Source organism: Brugia malayi, assembly GCF_000002995.4.
Source record: "Brugia malayi strain FR3 genome assembly, contig: Bm_v4_Chr3_scaffold_001, whole genome shotgun sequence".
NCBI classification, from domain to species: Eukaryota; Metazoa; Nematoda; class Chromadorea; order Rhabditida; family Onchocercidae; genus Brugia; species Brugia malayi.
In genome coordinates this window covers 11,001,326-11,020,691 of record NW_025062477.1, presented here as the reverse complement: position 1 = coordinate 11,020,691, position 19,366 = coordinate 11,001,326, and the positions used below count along the sequence as shown (strand labels likewise).

The following is a 19,366-nucleotide window of genomic DNA, read 5'->3' as shown; positions in this document are numbered from 1 at the left end:
CTTATAATTCTGTAAATGTTTCCCGTTGTGCACTTCACACAACTCTTCTTCGCTTTGTTACAGTAATGGGAAGAAAAATGTTATTGTTTATGGATAATTATTAATGCATCTTATTGAACATTGTTTTTATCACCGAATTTATAAAACGTTTTTATAATCATTTTGCAATGATAAAAACGAATTGTTTCTTTTCAGAATATATTGTCCTTATCAAATAGAAATAAGTTGTATCGCTTTCACTGATTGAAAGTATAAAAAAGAGTTAAAGCGATGACGAATCAGTATTTTTCGACTTATGTTGAAGATTTGGAACAGGTAAGTAGATTTATATTTAAAAAAAAAAAAAAAAAAAACATAGCATTTGAAAGATAATTTCCAGAAAAATTTACTTTTCGTTATTTGCCATTCTGAGAAAATGACAAGCTGAAAATTTTAATGTGACCTCTTTGCTGAGGAATATAATGTGAACTTTTTATCTACTAGATTTTGGGAAGGAAGTAGTTTATTCTTAGCAAAACAAAAAAGTTAAAAATACCATATCAATAAATAAAATGTATTGTAAATCGTTTTTTTTTTTTTTTTTAGGAACCTTTTGATGCCATTGATTTTGTGGAACGTTTGGCCTGGCGTTTAACTGGAGGCAAAGATGACATCGATGTTACGGATTTGAAAACGAAATTTGAAGAAGAAATTGGCAATTTGCAAATGTTAAGCGATCAATTTCAAGTAACACATTTTTTATTTCTCTTCCTCGAAATTCCAAAATTGAGAATTTCTAAAATTTTTAGGCCTTAGTGCTATTAAACATTCACAATAAATAGGGATATGACAAATGATTAAAGTCTGGATGATATAATCTAAAACTTTGTAGCAGCGCTAAAATGTTGAAGCTATTATAGTCGAAGATAAGTTCATTGGAACAGCAGTGTAACAATGACAAACGTGAATATTTAAACGTTTTGCATAAACTTCATGAACAGAATGCTGATGCTATGGATAAATTAAAGGTTTTAAAAAAATTTTTAAATTTTGAATTTGTAAAAATAATATGTCTCATTAAAATCGAGTTTCTGTTTATGCAATAATCTCATGCTGAATACAGCTATATAATAAAGTCACTTTTATTTTATCTATTTTAAAATTGTGTATTTGTTTTAAATATATTAATTTTAACCGATTTGAAATGGAAGTTCTTGCTTTACAGCAGTTAGACAATACGATGCAAACAGTTTCAACTAAAGTGGTACATTTGGGTGATCAGCTAGAAAGTGTTCATTTGCCACGTGCTCGTGCTAATGAAGCTCTACAACTAATGAAGCATTTCGATGAATTTTTAGCAGATCAGCCTTTAAGTTCTGATATCTTCACTGATCCAGATAGGGTATGTTTTTATCATCGTCTGAAAGTATAACGGAAATAAACAATGTTAGTTATATGAATTCTTCACTTATATTACATTAAAGGTAACTTCAAATTTTCAGTTATTGGAATCTGCTGCTATGATCCAGAAGTTGTCATCTATTTCTCAGGAATTGGCAAAAGATAAATATAGCAATGTACAGATTAGAATTGCTCACAAGTACGACGAAATCGAACGATTAATGTTGGAAGAATTTGTGCGAGCCCATCGACAGGGTAATTGGCGTAGAATGCATGAAATAGCTGTTATTTTGGCTGATTTCAAAGTAACTTTTGCTAGAATCCGCTGCCATAATTCAGAAATTGTCATTTGTTCTCCAGGAATTGGCAACTTTTTTAAATTGCACTTTTGATTTAATTTATTTGTGTTTGATTATTGTGCTAGGGGTATCTTTTGAAACACGAACATTTTCGTTTTTTTTGGTAATACAGAACTGATATTGGTATTAGAACGAGATACATCGGAGGATTTTTAAAATGTTGGCCTGTAAAGCATTTAAAAATTCATGATTTGAAATTCCGAACGTATTTCAATTTTATTGAATGACATCTTTATTCAAAAGTTAATGAAGCACTAAGCTGAAAGTTTAGGGTTATTCGCAGTGTCTGGATGCTTTCGTTGAACATATGCAGATTAATGCTTTTCGCGGTGACAGCGTTTTTGATGATATTTTATCACTTTGTCAGAAAACACAACCGATGTTGAAAGAGATCTTCCCAAATCCTGACCAAGTAATGTCGAAGTTGGTTTTGAATTTATTTCACGGGAAATTACAGGTAAATATTTATTAACTGCTTAAATTAAATAATTTTCACATATTTTGAAAGAATTACATAAATCATTGATTTTAGGACGGTGTAGAAATTATTTCTATTCTTTCTCAGTATCGCTTTAACTATCATTATTAATCAATCACTCTATTCCGAATGATGAAAGAAGTTTATTTAGAAGATTTTTGTAATTTGCAGGAAGTCATAGCAACGAAATTAAGCGATTCTGAAAATGATTTAGAAGCTTATTTGACATCAGTATATGATCTCTATTCGAGGTTTGTTTTTATTCAAAATAATTCGGAATTTTGTGATCCTTTTTTTTTAACAGCATTTGGTTATAAGTAAATTTTTCAGAACGCAAAAATTGGTATCAAATTTAGTTGCATTGCGGATTACTGGAACTGATCTGCAGTTTATGGATACATTGGTGCGGTCTGTGTTCGGTCGTTATTTAGAAGCGTATCCTACGTATGTCTTCGTTTTATTTTCAAGTTTTTCTCGACTTTTTCTTTTTCTTTTTGAATAGGGTTATTTGTTTATTCAGTGCAGTCGGGAAACGTATTTATTGGATATTTCTCAAAAAAAAAAGATTTTTTTTAAATGCGATTGTTAGAAAGTGTTCAGTGATTGTCACCATGTGAATTAGATCAACCAGCGTAAATTTTTTTCTTTCCCGAAAATGACACATTTTTTCATGTTTTTTTTTTCTCTCCCTTTTCATTTCTACGCTGCAATAATTTAATTAAGTCAAATTTTTATCTTTTTTAATTTTGATTGATGATTATTGTGGAGATGATGTGGAAGGATTATTTTTTTTTAAAAAAAACTCATTTATAGCTTTGTTAAATTTCTTTTCCTTCTTAGCAACGTATCACTATAAATATCGATGTCAAGCATTTATTCCCTCATTAATCTCTTCAGAATTGAGAGGCAATTTCTGATAGAACAATGTGGCGCTATTTTGAGTCGGTTTTATGAGTCAAAAAATCATCAAAAGAAACAAATCCAAAGTGGAGGGTGAGTAATTTGTCATTCTTGTTAGTCATTTGGTGCTTTTTAGGATCAAAAAAAAAAAAAAAAAGTCTTGTGCCGTTCATTCATCAATTTTTTCAAACTAAATTTGAAAAATTAGTCGAATTAAATAATTTAGAGGAGTTTTTTCTAATTTATTTTATGAAGTAAATTTTTCATGTATAAAATATCTCTGAAATTAGGTTGCAAGACTTGAAGCGCGATATTCAAGCAAGATTATTGAATGTGGAAACATATGGTGGTGAAACATTTCTATCGGAAGAAGTAGCTATTAACATACTTCAAGAAACGAAGAATGCCTTTCAGCGCTGCCAACTGGTAAAACTTATCATTTCAAAAATATCTGATAATTTGTTTATGAAAAGAGAGCGAATTTTTGCATGTTTATAGATTCTGATTTCAGTGCATTATTATCCTCTTGTGATCTTGGATGCAAATAAATGCATAACATAATGATTTTTACAATTATATTTTTATTTCTGCGTTTTAATTCTGAATTTGTGTATAGTTTTAGTTATGTGATAAAGATGAAGCGCCAAAAATGACTGAAACAATATTTGATGTACTTTTGCGATTTTTATATACAGAACATTTAGATTATGCAATTGATCTTTCACTTGCGGGTATGTGCATTAAAAATCAAGACTTTTTCTCATTTTCATCATTTTTAAAAGATTATCTATCATTTTTTTGCACTTTAATGATAATCGTTATTTTTTAGGAATATCATTAGCTGAACCAAAAACTGAGCCTCCTAATTACTTTTTTTCTGTTGTGCAACAAGCTGTAGCTATTACGCATCTATTCCACAAGCAGTACGATGATTCCATCTTCCCATTTGTCAGGTATTTTCAATTCATATCTTTTCTAAATCAAAATATCAGTACTTGTTATATTTGAAGCACTTTAAAAATTTGCGATCTGAATTTCAACTCTCCTTCAGTATAGTAATTTAATAACAAAGAATTTATTTTATAGTGAAACTCCTGTTGAAGATATTTGTACAAGGAAACGTGTTGATTGTTTACGTAATGTTGAAAATCGTATAAATCTTGGGCTTGAGCGACAGATTAATGCAGTAGTTGGTTACATACGTTTTTTGTTGACGAATGAACAAAAGAAGACAGATTTTCGTCCTGAAGATGAAAATCAAATGGTGACAGCCATGTCCAATGTTAGTTTCATTCTTGTGATATATATATATTGAGGATTTTCGTCAAAAGAATGTAAAAAATTAACTAAACTAACTAGGTGATACAATATGATTACCGCAGTTTTTTTTTTTTCAAAATCTAATTTAACGGAAAAAGTGATTTAAAATTTTTGACAGTTTATGTGTCAATGAAAATCCTTCTCACATTTAGTTTGATCTTTCCATCATACCTATCTTTTTTTTTGTCATTTCTTCCTTCTCTTCATAATTTTCGAATGCTTTGAATTTTTTAGGCTTGTGCTCTTGTTGTCAAATACTTAAGTGCAGAAGTACAGGTGATACGTGACAGTCTTGATGGTGGTAATTTGATGACTCTGATGCTAGAATTTGGTCGTCGTTTCTACAAAGTTCTTTTAACACATATATATCAATTTACATATAATTCTCAAGGAGCTATGCTTTTGTTATGTGATATCAACGAATACAGGTGAGTTCTTTTTTTTTTTCTCTTTTTTGTAGAACTACTAAAAACTGCTGTGGTATTGGAAATGAAAATTCAGTGACAAGCTAAATTTTTTTGGATATTTCATTGAGCTTTCTAGCAGTGATGATATTACATTCGAACATTATTTAATAATCATTTCTTGGTGAAAGTTTTTATTATTAATGGTATGTGTAATCTACACTTTATCAGATTGTCATTTATTAATTCGATGTTGTAAAATTACTTTCAAAAAAACAAAAAAACTTTTCTTGTTTTTAAATATAAAATTTATGATACGAATTTAAAACAACTGATGCTTATTCCAGAAAATGCATACTGAGTTGGAAAATTCCTGAAGTTGGCAAACAATTTGAAGCTTTACATGCGCTTGCAAATTTATTGGTTGTTGTGCCTGAGAATTTAAACGAAGCTTGTTCATCGCAACTATTGGTTAGTTTGCAAAGAGTTTGGAAGTATTTGGAGAAAAAAAAGTCTTTCCGTGCATTAATGATAAATTTTATTTAACATTTTTTATAGATTGATACTGATCGAAGAATGATTAATAGTTTCATACAACTTCGGATGGATTATCGAACAGCTAAATTGCACTTAAATTTTATATGAGTGTAATGGTGGTATTATTTTATTGGTTTTACTCTAATCGGTGAATGTATTATATAGGATGGTATGACGGGTAATTCGATCAATTAATTTTTGGCTGATGCTGTAGTCTGATATGGCTAAATTCAAAAGTGACTTTACACTAATGTTTTTAGTAATTTTATATAAATTATTGTTGTATAGCATATTTTTATAACTTTTTCTATAACTTTTGCAAATTGTTAAAGGAATACAAATTTATGAAAAACTTTGAACCTTTCATTTTTATTAATGATTTAAATGTGGTAATTTTGGGATTTTTTTCAGTCGAAAATAGTGAACTCATTTGTTGTTATTCTTTTGTTACTTATTTCTTTCATTTTGTAATGTAATTTTGGTATAATTCAAGTCTTATAGCTCTAATTTAAATTTAATTTCAAGAAAATTTAGTTTTTATTACTTTTCTATTCTTAATCTTTTACGTTATTATATCATCATTATCAGTCTGTTTATGTTGATCTGTTGATTCGCGTAATATTTCACGTCAATATCTTCTTGCTGAAATTGTAAACTCTAGCATTAACTTATATATTCTTCTAGAAATTGAAATTTCTCGTAATTACCGTTTTATGTACGATTTTGGTGTAAAAGAAAAAAAAAACGGGTTATTTTTAGGATTGCTTCAATTTTTCTGACTTTAATATCATATATTTTTTAATAAACATAAAATTTTTATTTCTTCTATCATATAAATATTATAATAAAACGGTTGCAAAGCCTATAAATTGTTTATCAATAAAATCTCATTCTTTCCACCGATAAATTCCGGTTCGATTTGCATAAATAGTTTTAGGAAATGAACTAGTTTGCTAAATTACTTAAATTTTGTTGAATGAATTTTGTTTTTGAGCATGAAGGATTTGCTATGTTATTTCTAAATTGAATAGGTGTGATTTGAAAAGCAAATTTTTAGTAAATTTCTTTTTTTAGTATAAAATTACAATGAAATTATTGACATGTTGATAATTTTAAATGTAACCCTTAATCATAGAGTTTTTTTTTTTACCGAATTCTAACTGAATCATAAATTGCCTCTTTCGTTCTAACTTTACTTTCGTTCTGACTTCTAACTTTACTTATAAGCTATTATTTTAGAACTGATTGGGATTAGTATTGAATATATTCGATTATCGATTGTTTGGATATTAATATTTGTCCAAAAATACGTTTATTATTGCTTAAATACATTTAATTTTAATAATTTCAATTTTAGAACAACTTTTGAATTATTGAAATGACAGAAATCGATTTAACAACGAACAAAGCAGAAGCAGAACGGCATCGTCTCGAAGGCAATGAACATTTTCGCTCATTTCGTTATCATAATGCTATCAAGAGTTATACAAGTTCATTGGAATGTCAGGAAACATCATCAGTACTAGCTAATAGAGCTCAAGCTTATCTCAATATCAAACAGTATATTCTTTGCTTTGTTTTTCTTTTTTATATTTTAAAATTTATTGACAGTTTTGCATGAAATTGTTTCTTATGTTTTTGCTCTTTGCATTCACAGAAAGAAGGTTCGGATAATTATAATTATTAAAAAAGGATGAAGATGCTATATTTATAAAGTAGCTCGAGATTTAAAGTGTAAGCAAATGAATTAATCGTAGATTGAAGTGAAAAAATATGCACAATTATCGTAATTAATAACATTTAAGATTTAAAAAGCATTCTTCCACTTTAAATCACATTGGTTTTGGCGAAGAAACTGTAGTGGTAATTTCAACTTTTCAAATTTTAGATTAAGTTTATGAGTAAATTACTTTATTGTTTTGATCGATTAGATTTATCAATTTTCAAATGGTTTGACTATAGCATTGTTAATATCATGTCTCTTTTAAAGTTATCTCTTTTACTGTCATATTAGGAATGATTGTTTACGAGAATCTTGAAGATATGTATTTCATTAGAATTATTAGATAGATATTACTGTAACCTTATAAAAATTAACTTTTATAGATACGAACGAGCTTTAATGGATTCTGCGAGAGCTTTAGAATTGGATGCAAATAACGTAAAGGCAATATTTAGGTAAAACTTCACTTTTTTATTTTTGGAATTTAATCTTTTAAAATTTAAAACATATAATCCTTTAACCTAATGTATTAGTGATGTTAACATTATGATACGACAATGCTCTTTTTTTTTTGTTATGTCTCAGTCACTTTTTAGATTCTTATGTAGTAGTTTGAAGTAATACAAAGTATCATGATTTAATTTTGTTGAAATAGTCTCTTTTTCATAACTTGTTAAGTAGAGCGAGAAATTTATTAGGTAACTCTCCTATATTGATGGGTAAGATAATGAATGGCCATATTAAGGAGCAGAATAAATGAAAATAGTTGCTATTATTAGTATAATAAGTTGAAGCTTTATTCACAGATATGCGAAAGCGTTAGAAAATTTGCACTTGTATGAAATCGCAGCTGAAAAGATTTCAAAAATTGATTTAAACAATCCAAAAAATAAAGAAATTGCAAAGCTGAAGCAGCATGTTCAAGACAAGGTATTTGTTAAGAAATTTTACAAAAATTTCATTTTTTAGTTTTTAATTTTTTAATCTGTCTGTTGTGCTAGGATGCATCATATATATAGCTATCTATCTAACTATTTGTCCAAATATTCTTGAAAAAATCGATTAAATTTTATGAAATAAATTTTTATCAAATATTATTCACATTTGAATTGAATTTTTTGACATCTTCCAATTCATCGTTTCAAAAAAATGCCGAATTTCGTTTCTTATTTTTATAAATTTATTTCAAAGACGAATTGTGTAGAAGTGAAGTTATCATGTGGTGAAAAGGATGAATTCCTTCGTTCAAAATTGCCACTAACTGAAATTAAAAATATTAAAACGATAGGGAGAATGGAATTGGCCGAACAAATAATTCAAGATAAATTACACATATCATCACCGGTAAATAATTTAATTTTCAAAATTATTGTTTAAAATGATTCTTCGTTTTTGTTTTTTTTTTTTTTTTTCTCTTTTTTTGCATAATTCTTTTTATTTATTTGTTGCAAGCTATTGAGTACTTGGCATGAAACCTTAATACTTTAATTATATATATATATATATGTATTTTTTTTTTAATTTAATGAGCTGTCATATAATTGCATTTTCAATCTAATAGACTGAACTTTAATTTTTATACGTTGCGATTTTTCCTAGCAATAATTGCTCATTCTCTAAATCAGGAATTATCATCAATGAAAATTCCGCCTCCTCCAACGACATCATTCATTTTTATCTCAGTTTTTCAAAGGCTTAAGAGTAGGCCGGTGGCATTTGCTGAATATTTCTTGGTAAGCTATTATTTACAATTTTTCCTATTTCCGGCACTCATTTTGATTTGTTCTTTAGCTATTACTTCAGAATTACTCTTCATCGTTATCATCAAAAATGTTTTTACTTTTTTTTTTATTTCTCGTTTAATATCACATATTTTTATTGTTCATTATTTTTTTGAATTTATTGAAAATTAATACTGAAACCAATCAATATGTGAATAGAACGGTTTCTTAATTTTTTTTTTTTTCTTGAGTAAATCTGAAACTTCTTATTATTATTACTATTGTTCAGTTATTATTATTATTTAGTCAATTGATAAGAATAATTATGGCGATTTATTGGATGAAGTGATTGAAACTGAAATGATCAAGTGCTTATTCGTTGGTTTCGATATTCTAGCTAATCAATCAAATATTTCGGAACTGTTAGAATGTTTGATTAAATTAGCTGATGTTTCCCGATTTGATATCGCTGTATTATTTTTGGATGAAGCTGCAAAGGATAGTCAGTTTTTTGTTTTTTTTTTTTGTGTTCTCAATCAATAACAGTATTAATACATTGAATTTTTTTAACTTCTTTTGGTGCTGAGAATTAAACAGGTCAGTTAAATATGATAATATTTTAAAATGAATTATCTGCGTAGCTTTATTATACAATTGCCATAATGAAATATTCTTTCATCCAAGTTGATAGTACGAAAAAATTTTTCAATTAATTAGATATGAAATTAATGTCTAGCGAAGGAGTTATTGAATTTTTTTCGAAATATGACTAAACTTTTTCGAAAAACAAGTGCATAAGGGTCTTAATCAATGAAATTAAAATTGAGAAATAAATTTTCAGAAAACTATCTTATTGCTTTTTTCTTTTCTTTTTCTCTTCATTTGTTTTACTGATATCCTCTTCTGATGCATCCGATTCATTTATCTTTTTTACTTCAGTTTTATGACAGATTAGCTTAAAATTTGATGGTATCAAATAGAATTGCATTTGTCTCTTTTGGAATTACTATCTTCTTTCAATTTACGAATTTCAGACTTATTTACGATTTCGTATTCCTATTTTGATATCCTTCTCATTATGATAACTTTTCACCTTATCTACATTAGGAAAATCCCTAAAAGATTTTTAGTCTTGGACCATTTACATTAAACGGATTATACTATTTTCATTGATTATTAAATTATCTTTAATTCGCTATTTCATTATTATATGAAATTATTGTGTTAACTAATTAATTTTTTTTTTCAGTGATAAGAAAAATGGTGGAACGTTATACAGTGAGCGAAAATCAATTATCTATTTTACAAACTTTGTATGCTTTATGATATTGATAAATAATTAGTTTATTTTAATCCTTATATTTGTATTACATTTCAAGTTAGACAACTAAATATGAGGAGGTATGTATGCTTCAAAATATATTTTAGCATATTTAAAGCATAGTATTTAAGGATTAAGTTTTAATTTTCTTTTTTAAGTTTAATTTAATAAATATGTTGGCAAAACTATTACTGCATGATTTTCACTCATCACTCACTCGGTTATGATTCATAAAATTTCTTTTACCTTAATGCGTCAACATGAATTTTTTGCCTGCTTTTTAAAATGTAGCAAAAAAGGAAGTAGTGTTGTAATTAGAATTTCTTGATTGATTTGAAAGTTTTTTTTTTTTTTCAGTAAACTTTTTCCTTTCTTGCGGTAAACATTTTCCTTCCATTTTTATTATTTTTTTCTCTTTTTCAACAGTAGTTGTTAAGAAATTCTAATAGATAATGAATATTTGTTGTTATAACAAATATAATTTTGTTAGTTAGCAATAAATATTTGTACAATTCACAGGATATTTTGATAATTTAAAATAAATTTACAATTGGTTTAATAAATGGACGGAATGAAAGCTTTATGGTGGTGGTTAATTATCATGGATGTATTAAAGAATTAATAGTTCTGAGTACATTTTTGAAAATTTTTGAAGTGTTAAAAATTAGTGATTAAAATATTGCAATTGATGTTTGTATTTTTTTAAGCAGCTTTAATTGTATTTTATTATCAATTATTTTCAAATGATTAATTAATATCAAGATTTCAGTAAATTTTAAAGTGAATGTTGTATGTTTTTATTCATAGTGTTGTAATTAACAATTATGAATGTTTTTTTTTTTTTTCAAAAATAATTTATGCCTTTAGCATTCATAGCCATCGAATCGTATATTTACTAAATTCAACATTTCACAAAACTTATATAAATTAAATTGAAAATTTTTACCTCATATGTTTTTCTTGGAAAAATCATCTGACTTTTCTAATCATCCAGTATAAAAGCTATTTTTGTTTTTTTGAAAAATATTTGCTTTTTATTATTGCAGAGTTCTGTTTCCCAGGTTTGTTTACGAAATATTTTTGGTAAATATATAATAAAATTATGAGTGTGACACAAAATTGTCACATTGTTGTAATAATTCATAGAAATGTTTTGTAATTTTTGGTTTAATTTTTTCATGCAAACATATTTTCAATTATTTATCTTCAAAAATTTGCATTTTTTCAAGCACAATTATGTTTTTTTTTTTTTTTTTTTTGTTTTTTTTTTCGATTGTTATTTTCAAATGATTAATTATTATTCACTTTTGGCTTAGTTGAAGTATTTTTTTGTATGTTTTTTGTTTATAACAATAAAACAGAAACTTTTGCTAATTTGTTCTGCTTGGAAAAAAAAAAAAGATTTGTTGGATTAATTTAATAATTTAAAATTGCAAATATTTTTCATTTTTTCTTTTTCTTATCAATTTTATCAATGAAATAATGGGAAGAGACTTATTAAAAGAACAAAATTACATTTTGAATATTGCTGACGTGAATTGCAACTTTTTTATGTAAAAGATGAAAATATCAAATTAATATTTAAAATAAAGTAAAACATAAAAACGCTACAAATTAAACTAAGAAATGGGACGAAGAAAAGGAAACATTTTTAATAATTCATCAAAGTTTTTTTTTTTAGCATTTCACGTACGTGAAACATACATTAATCATTATCAATTGTGATAAAAATAATTCATTAATAGTATTTATTAAAATAAATTCTTTTAAATAATTAATTACTTTTTCAAAAAAAAAAGATACAAGAATGCACGAAATTATTTGATAATGTAATTTTTAATGTTACATATTTTCCTCCTATAATATAATGGCATATTTAACTCTAAAATTTAAATTTCCAATTGTAGATTTTAAATTTTAATAGAAATCTATTATTAGAAATGGAAAAGAATTTATCCTATTTTTCTTTTTTATTTTTTTTTTTTTTTCACTGAAAAATAAATTGTATGATCAATGATAATGACTGTTAAAGGTTGAAGATTATGGTGTGACATTTAGAAATTGTGATGAACCCAAACATTTCCCATACCAATTTACCAAAATTCATCGTAATTATTTCGATTTCTGCTCAATCACCGGTTTTTTTCTTTTATTTTTTCCTTTTATTTTCTTGTTACAATTTTACTTCCATTGAAAAAGAAAAAATTCGTTCTAAAATTGAAAATATAGAATAAAAATTAATGATATATTTGAAAATTCAAAAAAAAATAAAAAAAAATTGTTGTAAATATAATTAAATATTAAAAAGATAATTTCTAAATTTTAAAATAAAACACATAAAACAAAAAAAAAAAGAAAACTAGCAAATATTATAGTAAAAGCAAAAAGTTTTTTATTATACATAATTATTTCATTATTATTTCATTTATTATTTCATTATGGTTCTAAAAAAAAATTTTCAATTTTTTTTTTTTTTTATTTTTTTGCGGGTACAGTCAAAACTTAAGAACTTAAATAAGGAATATAAAATAAGTTTGTTTTTTGATTTAAAGAAAAAATTATTCAATCGAATAAAATATTGTTCTGTACTCATTTTTTTTTTTCACTTTTCATTAAAAAGTTTTTAAAAAAAATTTAAAAAATTTATGAATGCTTCCTTTTTTTAATGAATAAATATTCAAATTTTAATAGAAATGGCATACATATGCAAATTTAATGTTAGCATATATTTGAAAGTATTTTGTTAGCTGATTATAATTTTTTATTATAATTTTTTTAAAGAAATTCATTTAAATTTAATTTTTATCAAACTTATTTTTTCTAAAAAAAATTTATTATATATTTTAATTTATGACATTTTTTCTTTTTAAATTTCCATTTCACTTTTTTAAACATATAATATAATAACATTATTCCGAGAGATTTATTACAAAATAGTATAACAATTAATTAATGCATGCAATTTGACACTTATTAAATTAATAAAATATTTTAAAAGAATGAAAACGATCAATTTTATACGGTAAATTGAAAATAAAATTTAAAAAAAAAATAAGAATTTGAAATAAAATTGAAAATCTAAAAAAAAAATTTTTAAATAAATAAATATGTTAAGCATTTCCTTTTTATTTCTCAATTTTTCATGCATTATTTATGTGAATATGAAAGATACAATTGAATATTGTTGACATTGTGACAATATTAAAGATAAAGAATGAAATAATCTTAGTGTGATATCTTTATGATATCTTAGTGATATGATTATTAGATGGAATATTAAAGATAAAATTTGTATAAGCCAAAAAATTCAGATTAATTTTTCTGTTTTTCTTTTTTTTTTTTTTTTTTAATTTGTGTTTTTAAGTAAGAGCTACAAGTTTTTAATAATTCTTCATGCAACTTATTAGATAAATTAAAACTAAAACATATTTCAAATTTTTATTAATTTATTTTAGGAAATTATTCTTTTTTTTTTTTGATTGTAGTATGAAATTTCTAAATTTTTTTTTTTAATTTTTGTCTAAATATTTTTTTTTTTCATTTTTTCTTTATAAAAATTATTCCTATTTATTCTTTTAAAATTTGCTGAAAATTTTTCATTTAAATTTTGAATTTATTTGTTATTTACTAATTATTTAACAAATTTAAGCTAAGTTATTGCTCTAATTAGTAAGAAAAAAATTTGAAATTTAAAACTTTTCAGCGAGTTCATTTCATGGTAGAATGAATTTATATATTTATGTAAAAGTATTGATTGATTGATTGAAATTGTTCCTATCATTTTAAATGTCTCATAAACCAGTATGATGCAATCAATCATTCATCTTGTTGAAATCAAGTTTTGTATAATTATTTTGTCAATCATTCAAACATTTTATTAAAATAGCATATAAACCATTTTCATTTTAATCGGTTTTTTAATTTGTTCAAATTCAAAAAAAAAAAACAAAGATTTCAAAGATATTTTTTAAATTTTTGAATAAATTTCACATCCTCATAGATTGCATTTTCGCTTTAATATCTAATATTATTATTTATATTTAGATATAAATTTGAAAACTGTTGAAATTTTGACTTCAGTATTCTACATTAAAATTAAATAGTAATTTGGCAATGAACCATTTAGTTAATCCATTATTAATATTTATAATAACAAAATAATTTTATAATATAATTATTACCAATTAATTTAATTAGCTTTTGATAAAATTTTCTAGCTAATAACTGATTCAAAAATTAGGCAAAAATGAAATTTACCATTATAAATTGATAATATTATTAAATGAGAGCATTTCATACATTTCAATTTTAATATAATTTATTTAAATGAATTAAACAAAACAAAATTTCTTTTCATTCACTCATAAAAGTAAAATTTTCAATGTTATTTATTTGCATACTTTTTATTTTCTTTACTATAAGATTCATTTTTCAGTTTATTTATTTGCTTATTAAATCAAACATTCCCCATTTATTTATTTGTTTACTTGTTTATTTATTTGTTTACTTGTTTATTTATTTGTTTACTCGTTTATCTACTTATTTATTGAATAATTTATCGATTTATTTAATTTCTCTATTTCCTTTTCTCATAGCCTTGTTTAATTATGCAAAAATCTTTATACTTTTGTGGATATAACTCATTAAGATAATTAATGATAATAACAGTTGTTGTGACAATAATAATAATAGCACATGCGACACCACTAATTCAATCAATCAATCAATCAATCATTCATTCATTCATTCATTCATTCTCATTACCTTACTATGTCTTTCTTCTTTCATTCATTTACCTTTCTTTTTCTTTTGATTATTTAAAATGAAAATTAAAATTTAATTAAGTAATAGATATGATCAATTATTACTATTATATTTCATTGATGTCAACATTATTTGCCAGTTATGGTTAAAATTTTCTGAACAATGTTAATAAATTATTACTAATAATTTGCATTTAATTCAATTAATACTCATATTGGATATTATTTTAGTTTAATTTAATCAACTGCTATTGTTGTATTTTACAGTAAATTATTTAAATAAGAAAAAACGAACATTATCTTGTACAGAAAAAAAAAAAAAAAAAGAAATCAGAACTTAATTAAAATAACTAATATATATTTGCTTCTCAATTAATTTTTTTCTTTTTTTTTTTTTTTTTTTTTTTATTTTGTCATTACGAATTGTTCATAAAAGAATTGCCCTTTTTTTTTTTTTTTTTGATTTTAAAAAATTTTACAAAATTGAATAAGAGCAATAAGAAATTGAAAATGTAATACTTTAGTACTTTGACTGTTCCATCAATTTTAATTGTTTAATTCTTTTTTTTTGATATTGATTGCATTAATCTAAGTAACTTTTTCATTTCATTTTAAGCATAATTTTACTTTGTTGTAAATTTTTTAATTTTTAGATCTTTTTTCGAGTCTTAAATTAATTATTTTTTTTTTTTATTGCTGTATGCAAATAATTAGTTGGTTGATTAAGGTTCAGCTAATTATGTTGCTATTTGTTGGAATAATATTAATTTATGGCAATTATGTTTGCTGCATTGAATGGAGACCAATGCCCTTTGACCCCAGGCTATTATTTAAAACTTCTACAAAAGCGCACTTATCTCTTTATGGCAAAGTTGGATCTACTACTATGGGTCAGTTATCTTTTAAAATTAGATCATAATATCAAATATTTCTGAATAATTTACATGATTATGTGATTTCTTGATCAATAAATCACTTTTTGAGGTTCAAAAAATCACAGAAAAGTAAATTTGTCTATCAAACTGATCTCTTCTTATTATTATTCAATAAAATTTCAATGAAATTTCGAATTATCGTTTAGCTCTGGCAAATAATTTGTAAAACTGAATAGTTGCTAGCATTTAAATAATTTAAATAACAAATAATTAATTAAATGAATAATAATTAGTAACTAAAAATTAATGAAATAGATTAATTCTTGTTTCATCCCAAAATTTTAAATATTTAATATGAGAATAAACTAGTCAAATGTTTGTTTATTTGTTTGTTTATTTTTTGTTTATTTTATTTTTCCTTTTCAGCAGGAGATATAAGAAATAGCTATAATAACAGTGCTGGTAATAATGATAATATAGCTAATGAAGTGATAACATGGGAATGTGGTGTTGATTTTTTAACTAAATTTATCAGTGAATCTAAAATTGATCGCGATTGTCCACGATTGAAAAGTTTGCCATTTTTTTCTTTTTTTTTTTTTTTTTTTAAATTCAAATCAAACAATAATTAGTTAATTAAAAAGAGAAAGAAGAAAACGAAAAAAAAAAAATGAATCATTTCAAACATTGCAGCATATATTTTTAGCAATAATTTTTTATAAATTTTAAACTTTTTTAAAATCTAACATTTTCAGCAAATTAGATTGTAGCATCAAATATGTTTAAAAATTTTTTTTTTCCCCTGCTATTCTGTAAAAAAAAAAAAAAAGCCTACAATCAGAATGAAAAATGAAAAAAGAGGAAAACAAAAACAAAAACGATCGATATGCTAATTTATTATCATTTAAATTAATTTATCAAATATTGATGAAATTTGTTCTTTTTTTCAGAATCAGTTAATCAGTGTTGTATTGATCATGATAATTGCTATAGTGAGCAAAGAGGAAGAAAATATTGTGATGATACATTTTGCACATGTCTTGATGTGACATATTTCTCTTTTTTTTTTTTTTGATTCATTGATATTTTAAATCTAATTGAGACAGTAAAACAAATTTCTTTTTATTTATAAAAGAGAAAAGAAGGAAATAATAAAAATGAATTTAGATTGCTACTAAATCTAGCAGAATTTGTAATAAACGAGATGGACAATCATTTTGTGTAATTGTTCGAAACTTTGGTGAATATGCTTATAATGAAGCTGGAAAGTTAGTTTTCTAATCTTTTTTTTTTTTTTTTTTTTTTCAAATAATTCAATTTATTTGGTATTTTTTCTTTCTTTGAAAAATTTATATATAAATTATAAAAATTTTACAAATTGATGTTTGAATTTTTATTTTTTTTTTCTATAACCAGAACTGCTAACATGCACATATATTTATTTTTTCATTATTTTTTTTTTTTTAATGATTATTAAAAATTTGTCATATCGTTTAAATTGGAAATAATATGCAAGAATAACAGAACAAAAGTATAATTTACAAAATTGTGTGAGAAAATAAATTTCTAAAAATTCTTTTATAAGTTAAATTTCACACAAAGTTCTTCTTCGATGGTGGTAATGGTAATGATAACACTTTATCAAGTATTTTCATTAAATTAAAAAACTTATGAATTAAGAGAATCGATGAAAACTTCATTACCAAGAATTTTTTCATCAACACCAACAAGGTAAGCAATTTGTAATTTTTTTCTTTTTTTTTTTTTTTTTAAAGTGCCTAAACTTCATTTCATTGTGATAGATTTTATCTTTCTAAAATTACTGATTAGTAAATTTTTTCTGTAAGCAATTTTTGGAGTAAGTAATTTCGCGGTAGGCAATTTTTAAGCAGCTAATTCTCAAATATACAAATTCAGCATCTATGAATAAGTTGAAATTTGTTTAATTTTTAGTGAAATTTCAATTTATTTAGTTGAATTTTTCCTTTTAAATAAATCAACGATAAGAATATAGTATTATTAAATAGAACATACTTATTGCTTTTTCAATAAAACTCAATTTAAACAAACTGTAATGTTAATTTGATCAAAGGAAAAAAAAAATGAAAATCTTATATGTTTAAAAGATTTGATATATATATGTTAGCTTTATTGCTTTATGCATTTTTCAACAAAATCAAAAGTGAAAATAAATTAACAGACAATGTTAGAAGAAAAAAAAAAATGAAACCATTCCAATAGAACTATTAGCATTTTAATTATTTAATTACTGCTGTGCAATAGTATTTGATTACCATAGCTAGATTGTTGTTAATTGTTTAATTTAATACAATTCCAATATTTAAAATTTCTGGAACAGATATTTGTTCATTAAGTAAATTTTGTGTTTTTTGTTTTTATTTGAAAATAGCTATATAAAATTTATTGTTCATTTAATATAATATTTTTCTTTTAATCGATAATTTTATTTGGCTCAGTAGGTGGTAGTTTGATTTAGGAGAAAACTATAAAAAGGCATTTTGGATGAGAACGAATATTTTAATAATTTATAACAAAAAAAAAAAAGGGAAATAAAGAGAGAGAAAATGAGAGAGAGAGAGAGAGAAAAAAATGAGAGGAATGAAAGGAATAAAGATAGAAACCTTCATGTTAAGAATATTTCTGAAGAAATGGAATGACTAAATTATCATTTTTAAAATACTTTATTCAAAATTTCATTCAAAAATAAAACAAAAGAATCATTTTCTATTACGAGACTTTCCGATATAAAACGAGAGAGAGAGAGAGGGAGAGAAACAGAAACAGGGAAAAAGATGAAGCAGGAAGAAATTAAATATGAATTGAAGAAAACAAAAAAGATTGGTTTAGTGAATGAAACAAATTTTTCGTTTCTAATTTCATATTATGAAAAATACAAATATTTGAAAAAATTTTCAGATCAATACGACGAAAAAATTGAAAATGCTATGAGAAATAATTGGAGTATGAAAAGAATTGCAACAACGATGTATCAAACAATCCTTTCTAACAAATATAAATTAACACTTTTAGATACATAAATTGTTATAAATTTTTTAAATTGTTATTATCAATTGATGAAATAATCAAGAATGTGTAGAATTTTATGAGAAATTGAGATGAAAAACGGAAAAAAAAAAAGTTTAAAAATAAATTTCTCACTAACAAAATTCTTATAATTTGTAATTAATGATTTCCACTCTTGATTATATGTAATTTTCATATACATACACACACTTTAAATATATGCCTTAAAAGTGACATAAATTTAAATAGATGAATCCAGTTTCACAGTTATACCAATGCATATTTACGTAACCATATATCGGTGTTAATCCACGAAATATGTATCTCATTTTGATACCCTTTTTACACAGTGCATCACTTTGATACACTTCCATATGAAGTATATCACCTTGACATCCTTCTGAATATATCATTTTGATGTGCTTTTCATATAGAACTCTGATGCTTTTTGTTCACATAGTGTATCATTGCGTTATGCTTTTCGCACAAAGTATGTCACTTTGATGTCATTCCATAGAACCATATTGTTTTCAATAATTT

General features: G+C 24.3%; 3 protein-coding genes across 3 annotated transcripts; all 3 read left to right on the top strand.

Moving 5' to 3' along the window:
- Positions 1-270: 270 nt before the first annotated feature.
- Bma-sec-10 (putative exocyst complex component Sec10, putative) lies at positions 271-5,486 on the top strand (the record flags this gene model as incomplete). The annotated part of the gene is made up of 16 exons (XM_043080831.1): positions 271-315; positions 586-726; positions 900-1,007; positions 1,205-1,381; positions 1,482-1,685; positions 2,011-2,196; positions 2,389-2,468; positions 2,548-2,661; positions 3,115-3,210; positions 3,408-3,543; positions 3,740-3,848; positions 3,947-4,070; positions 4,204-4,399; positions 4,672-4,865; positions 5,189-5,312; positions 5,400-5,486. 16 exons carry the CDS (start codon positions 271-273, stop codon positions 5,484-5,486), a joined length of 2,121 nt encoding a protein of 706 aa, XP_042936765.1.
- A 1,270-nt stretch (positions 5,487-6,756) lies between these two features.
- On the top strand, positions 6,757-10,148 carry Bma-rpap-3 (Uncharacterized protein; the record flags this gene model as incomplete). Its single annotated transcript, XM_043080830.1, has 7 exons — positions 6,757-6,938; positions 7,485-7,556; positions 7,908-8,031; positions 8,293-8,445; positions 8,727-8,834; positions 9,129-9,324; positions 10,072-10,148. 7 exons carry the CDS (start codon positions 6,757-6,759, stop codon positions 10,146-10,148), a joined length of 912 nt encoding a protein of 303 aa, XP_042936764.1.
- Positions 10,149-15,645: 5,497 nt separating this feature from the next.
- Bm17663 (Uncharacterized protein) lies at positions 15,646-18,740 on the top strand (the record flags this gene model as incomplete). The annotated part of the gene is made up of 6 exons (XM_043080829.1): positions 15,646-15,796; positions 16,208-16,354; positions 16,732-16,826; positions 16,949-17,049; positions 17,462-17,512; positions 18,719-18,740. The coding sequence occupies 6 exons, from the start codon at positions 15,646-15,648 to the stop codon at positions 18,738-18,740; spliced, it is 567 nt and encodes a 188-aa protein (XP_042936763.1).
- Between the last annotated feature and the right edge of the window lie 626 nt (positions 18,741-19,366).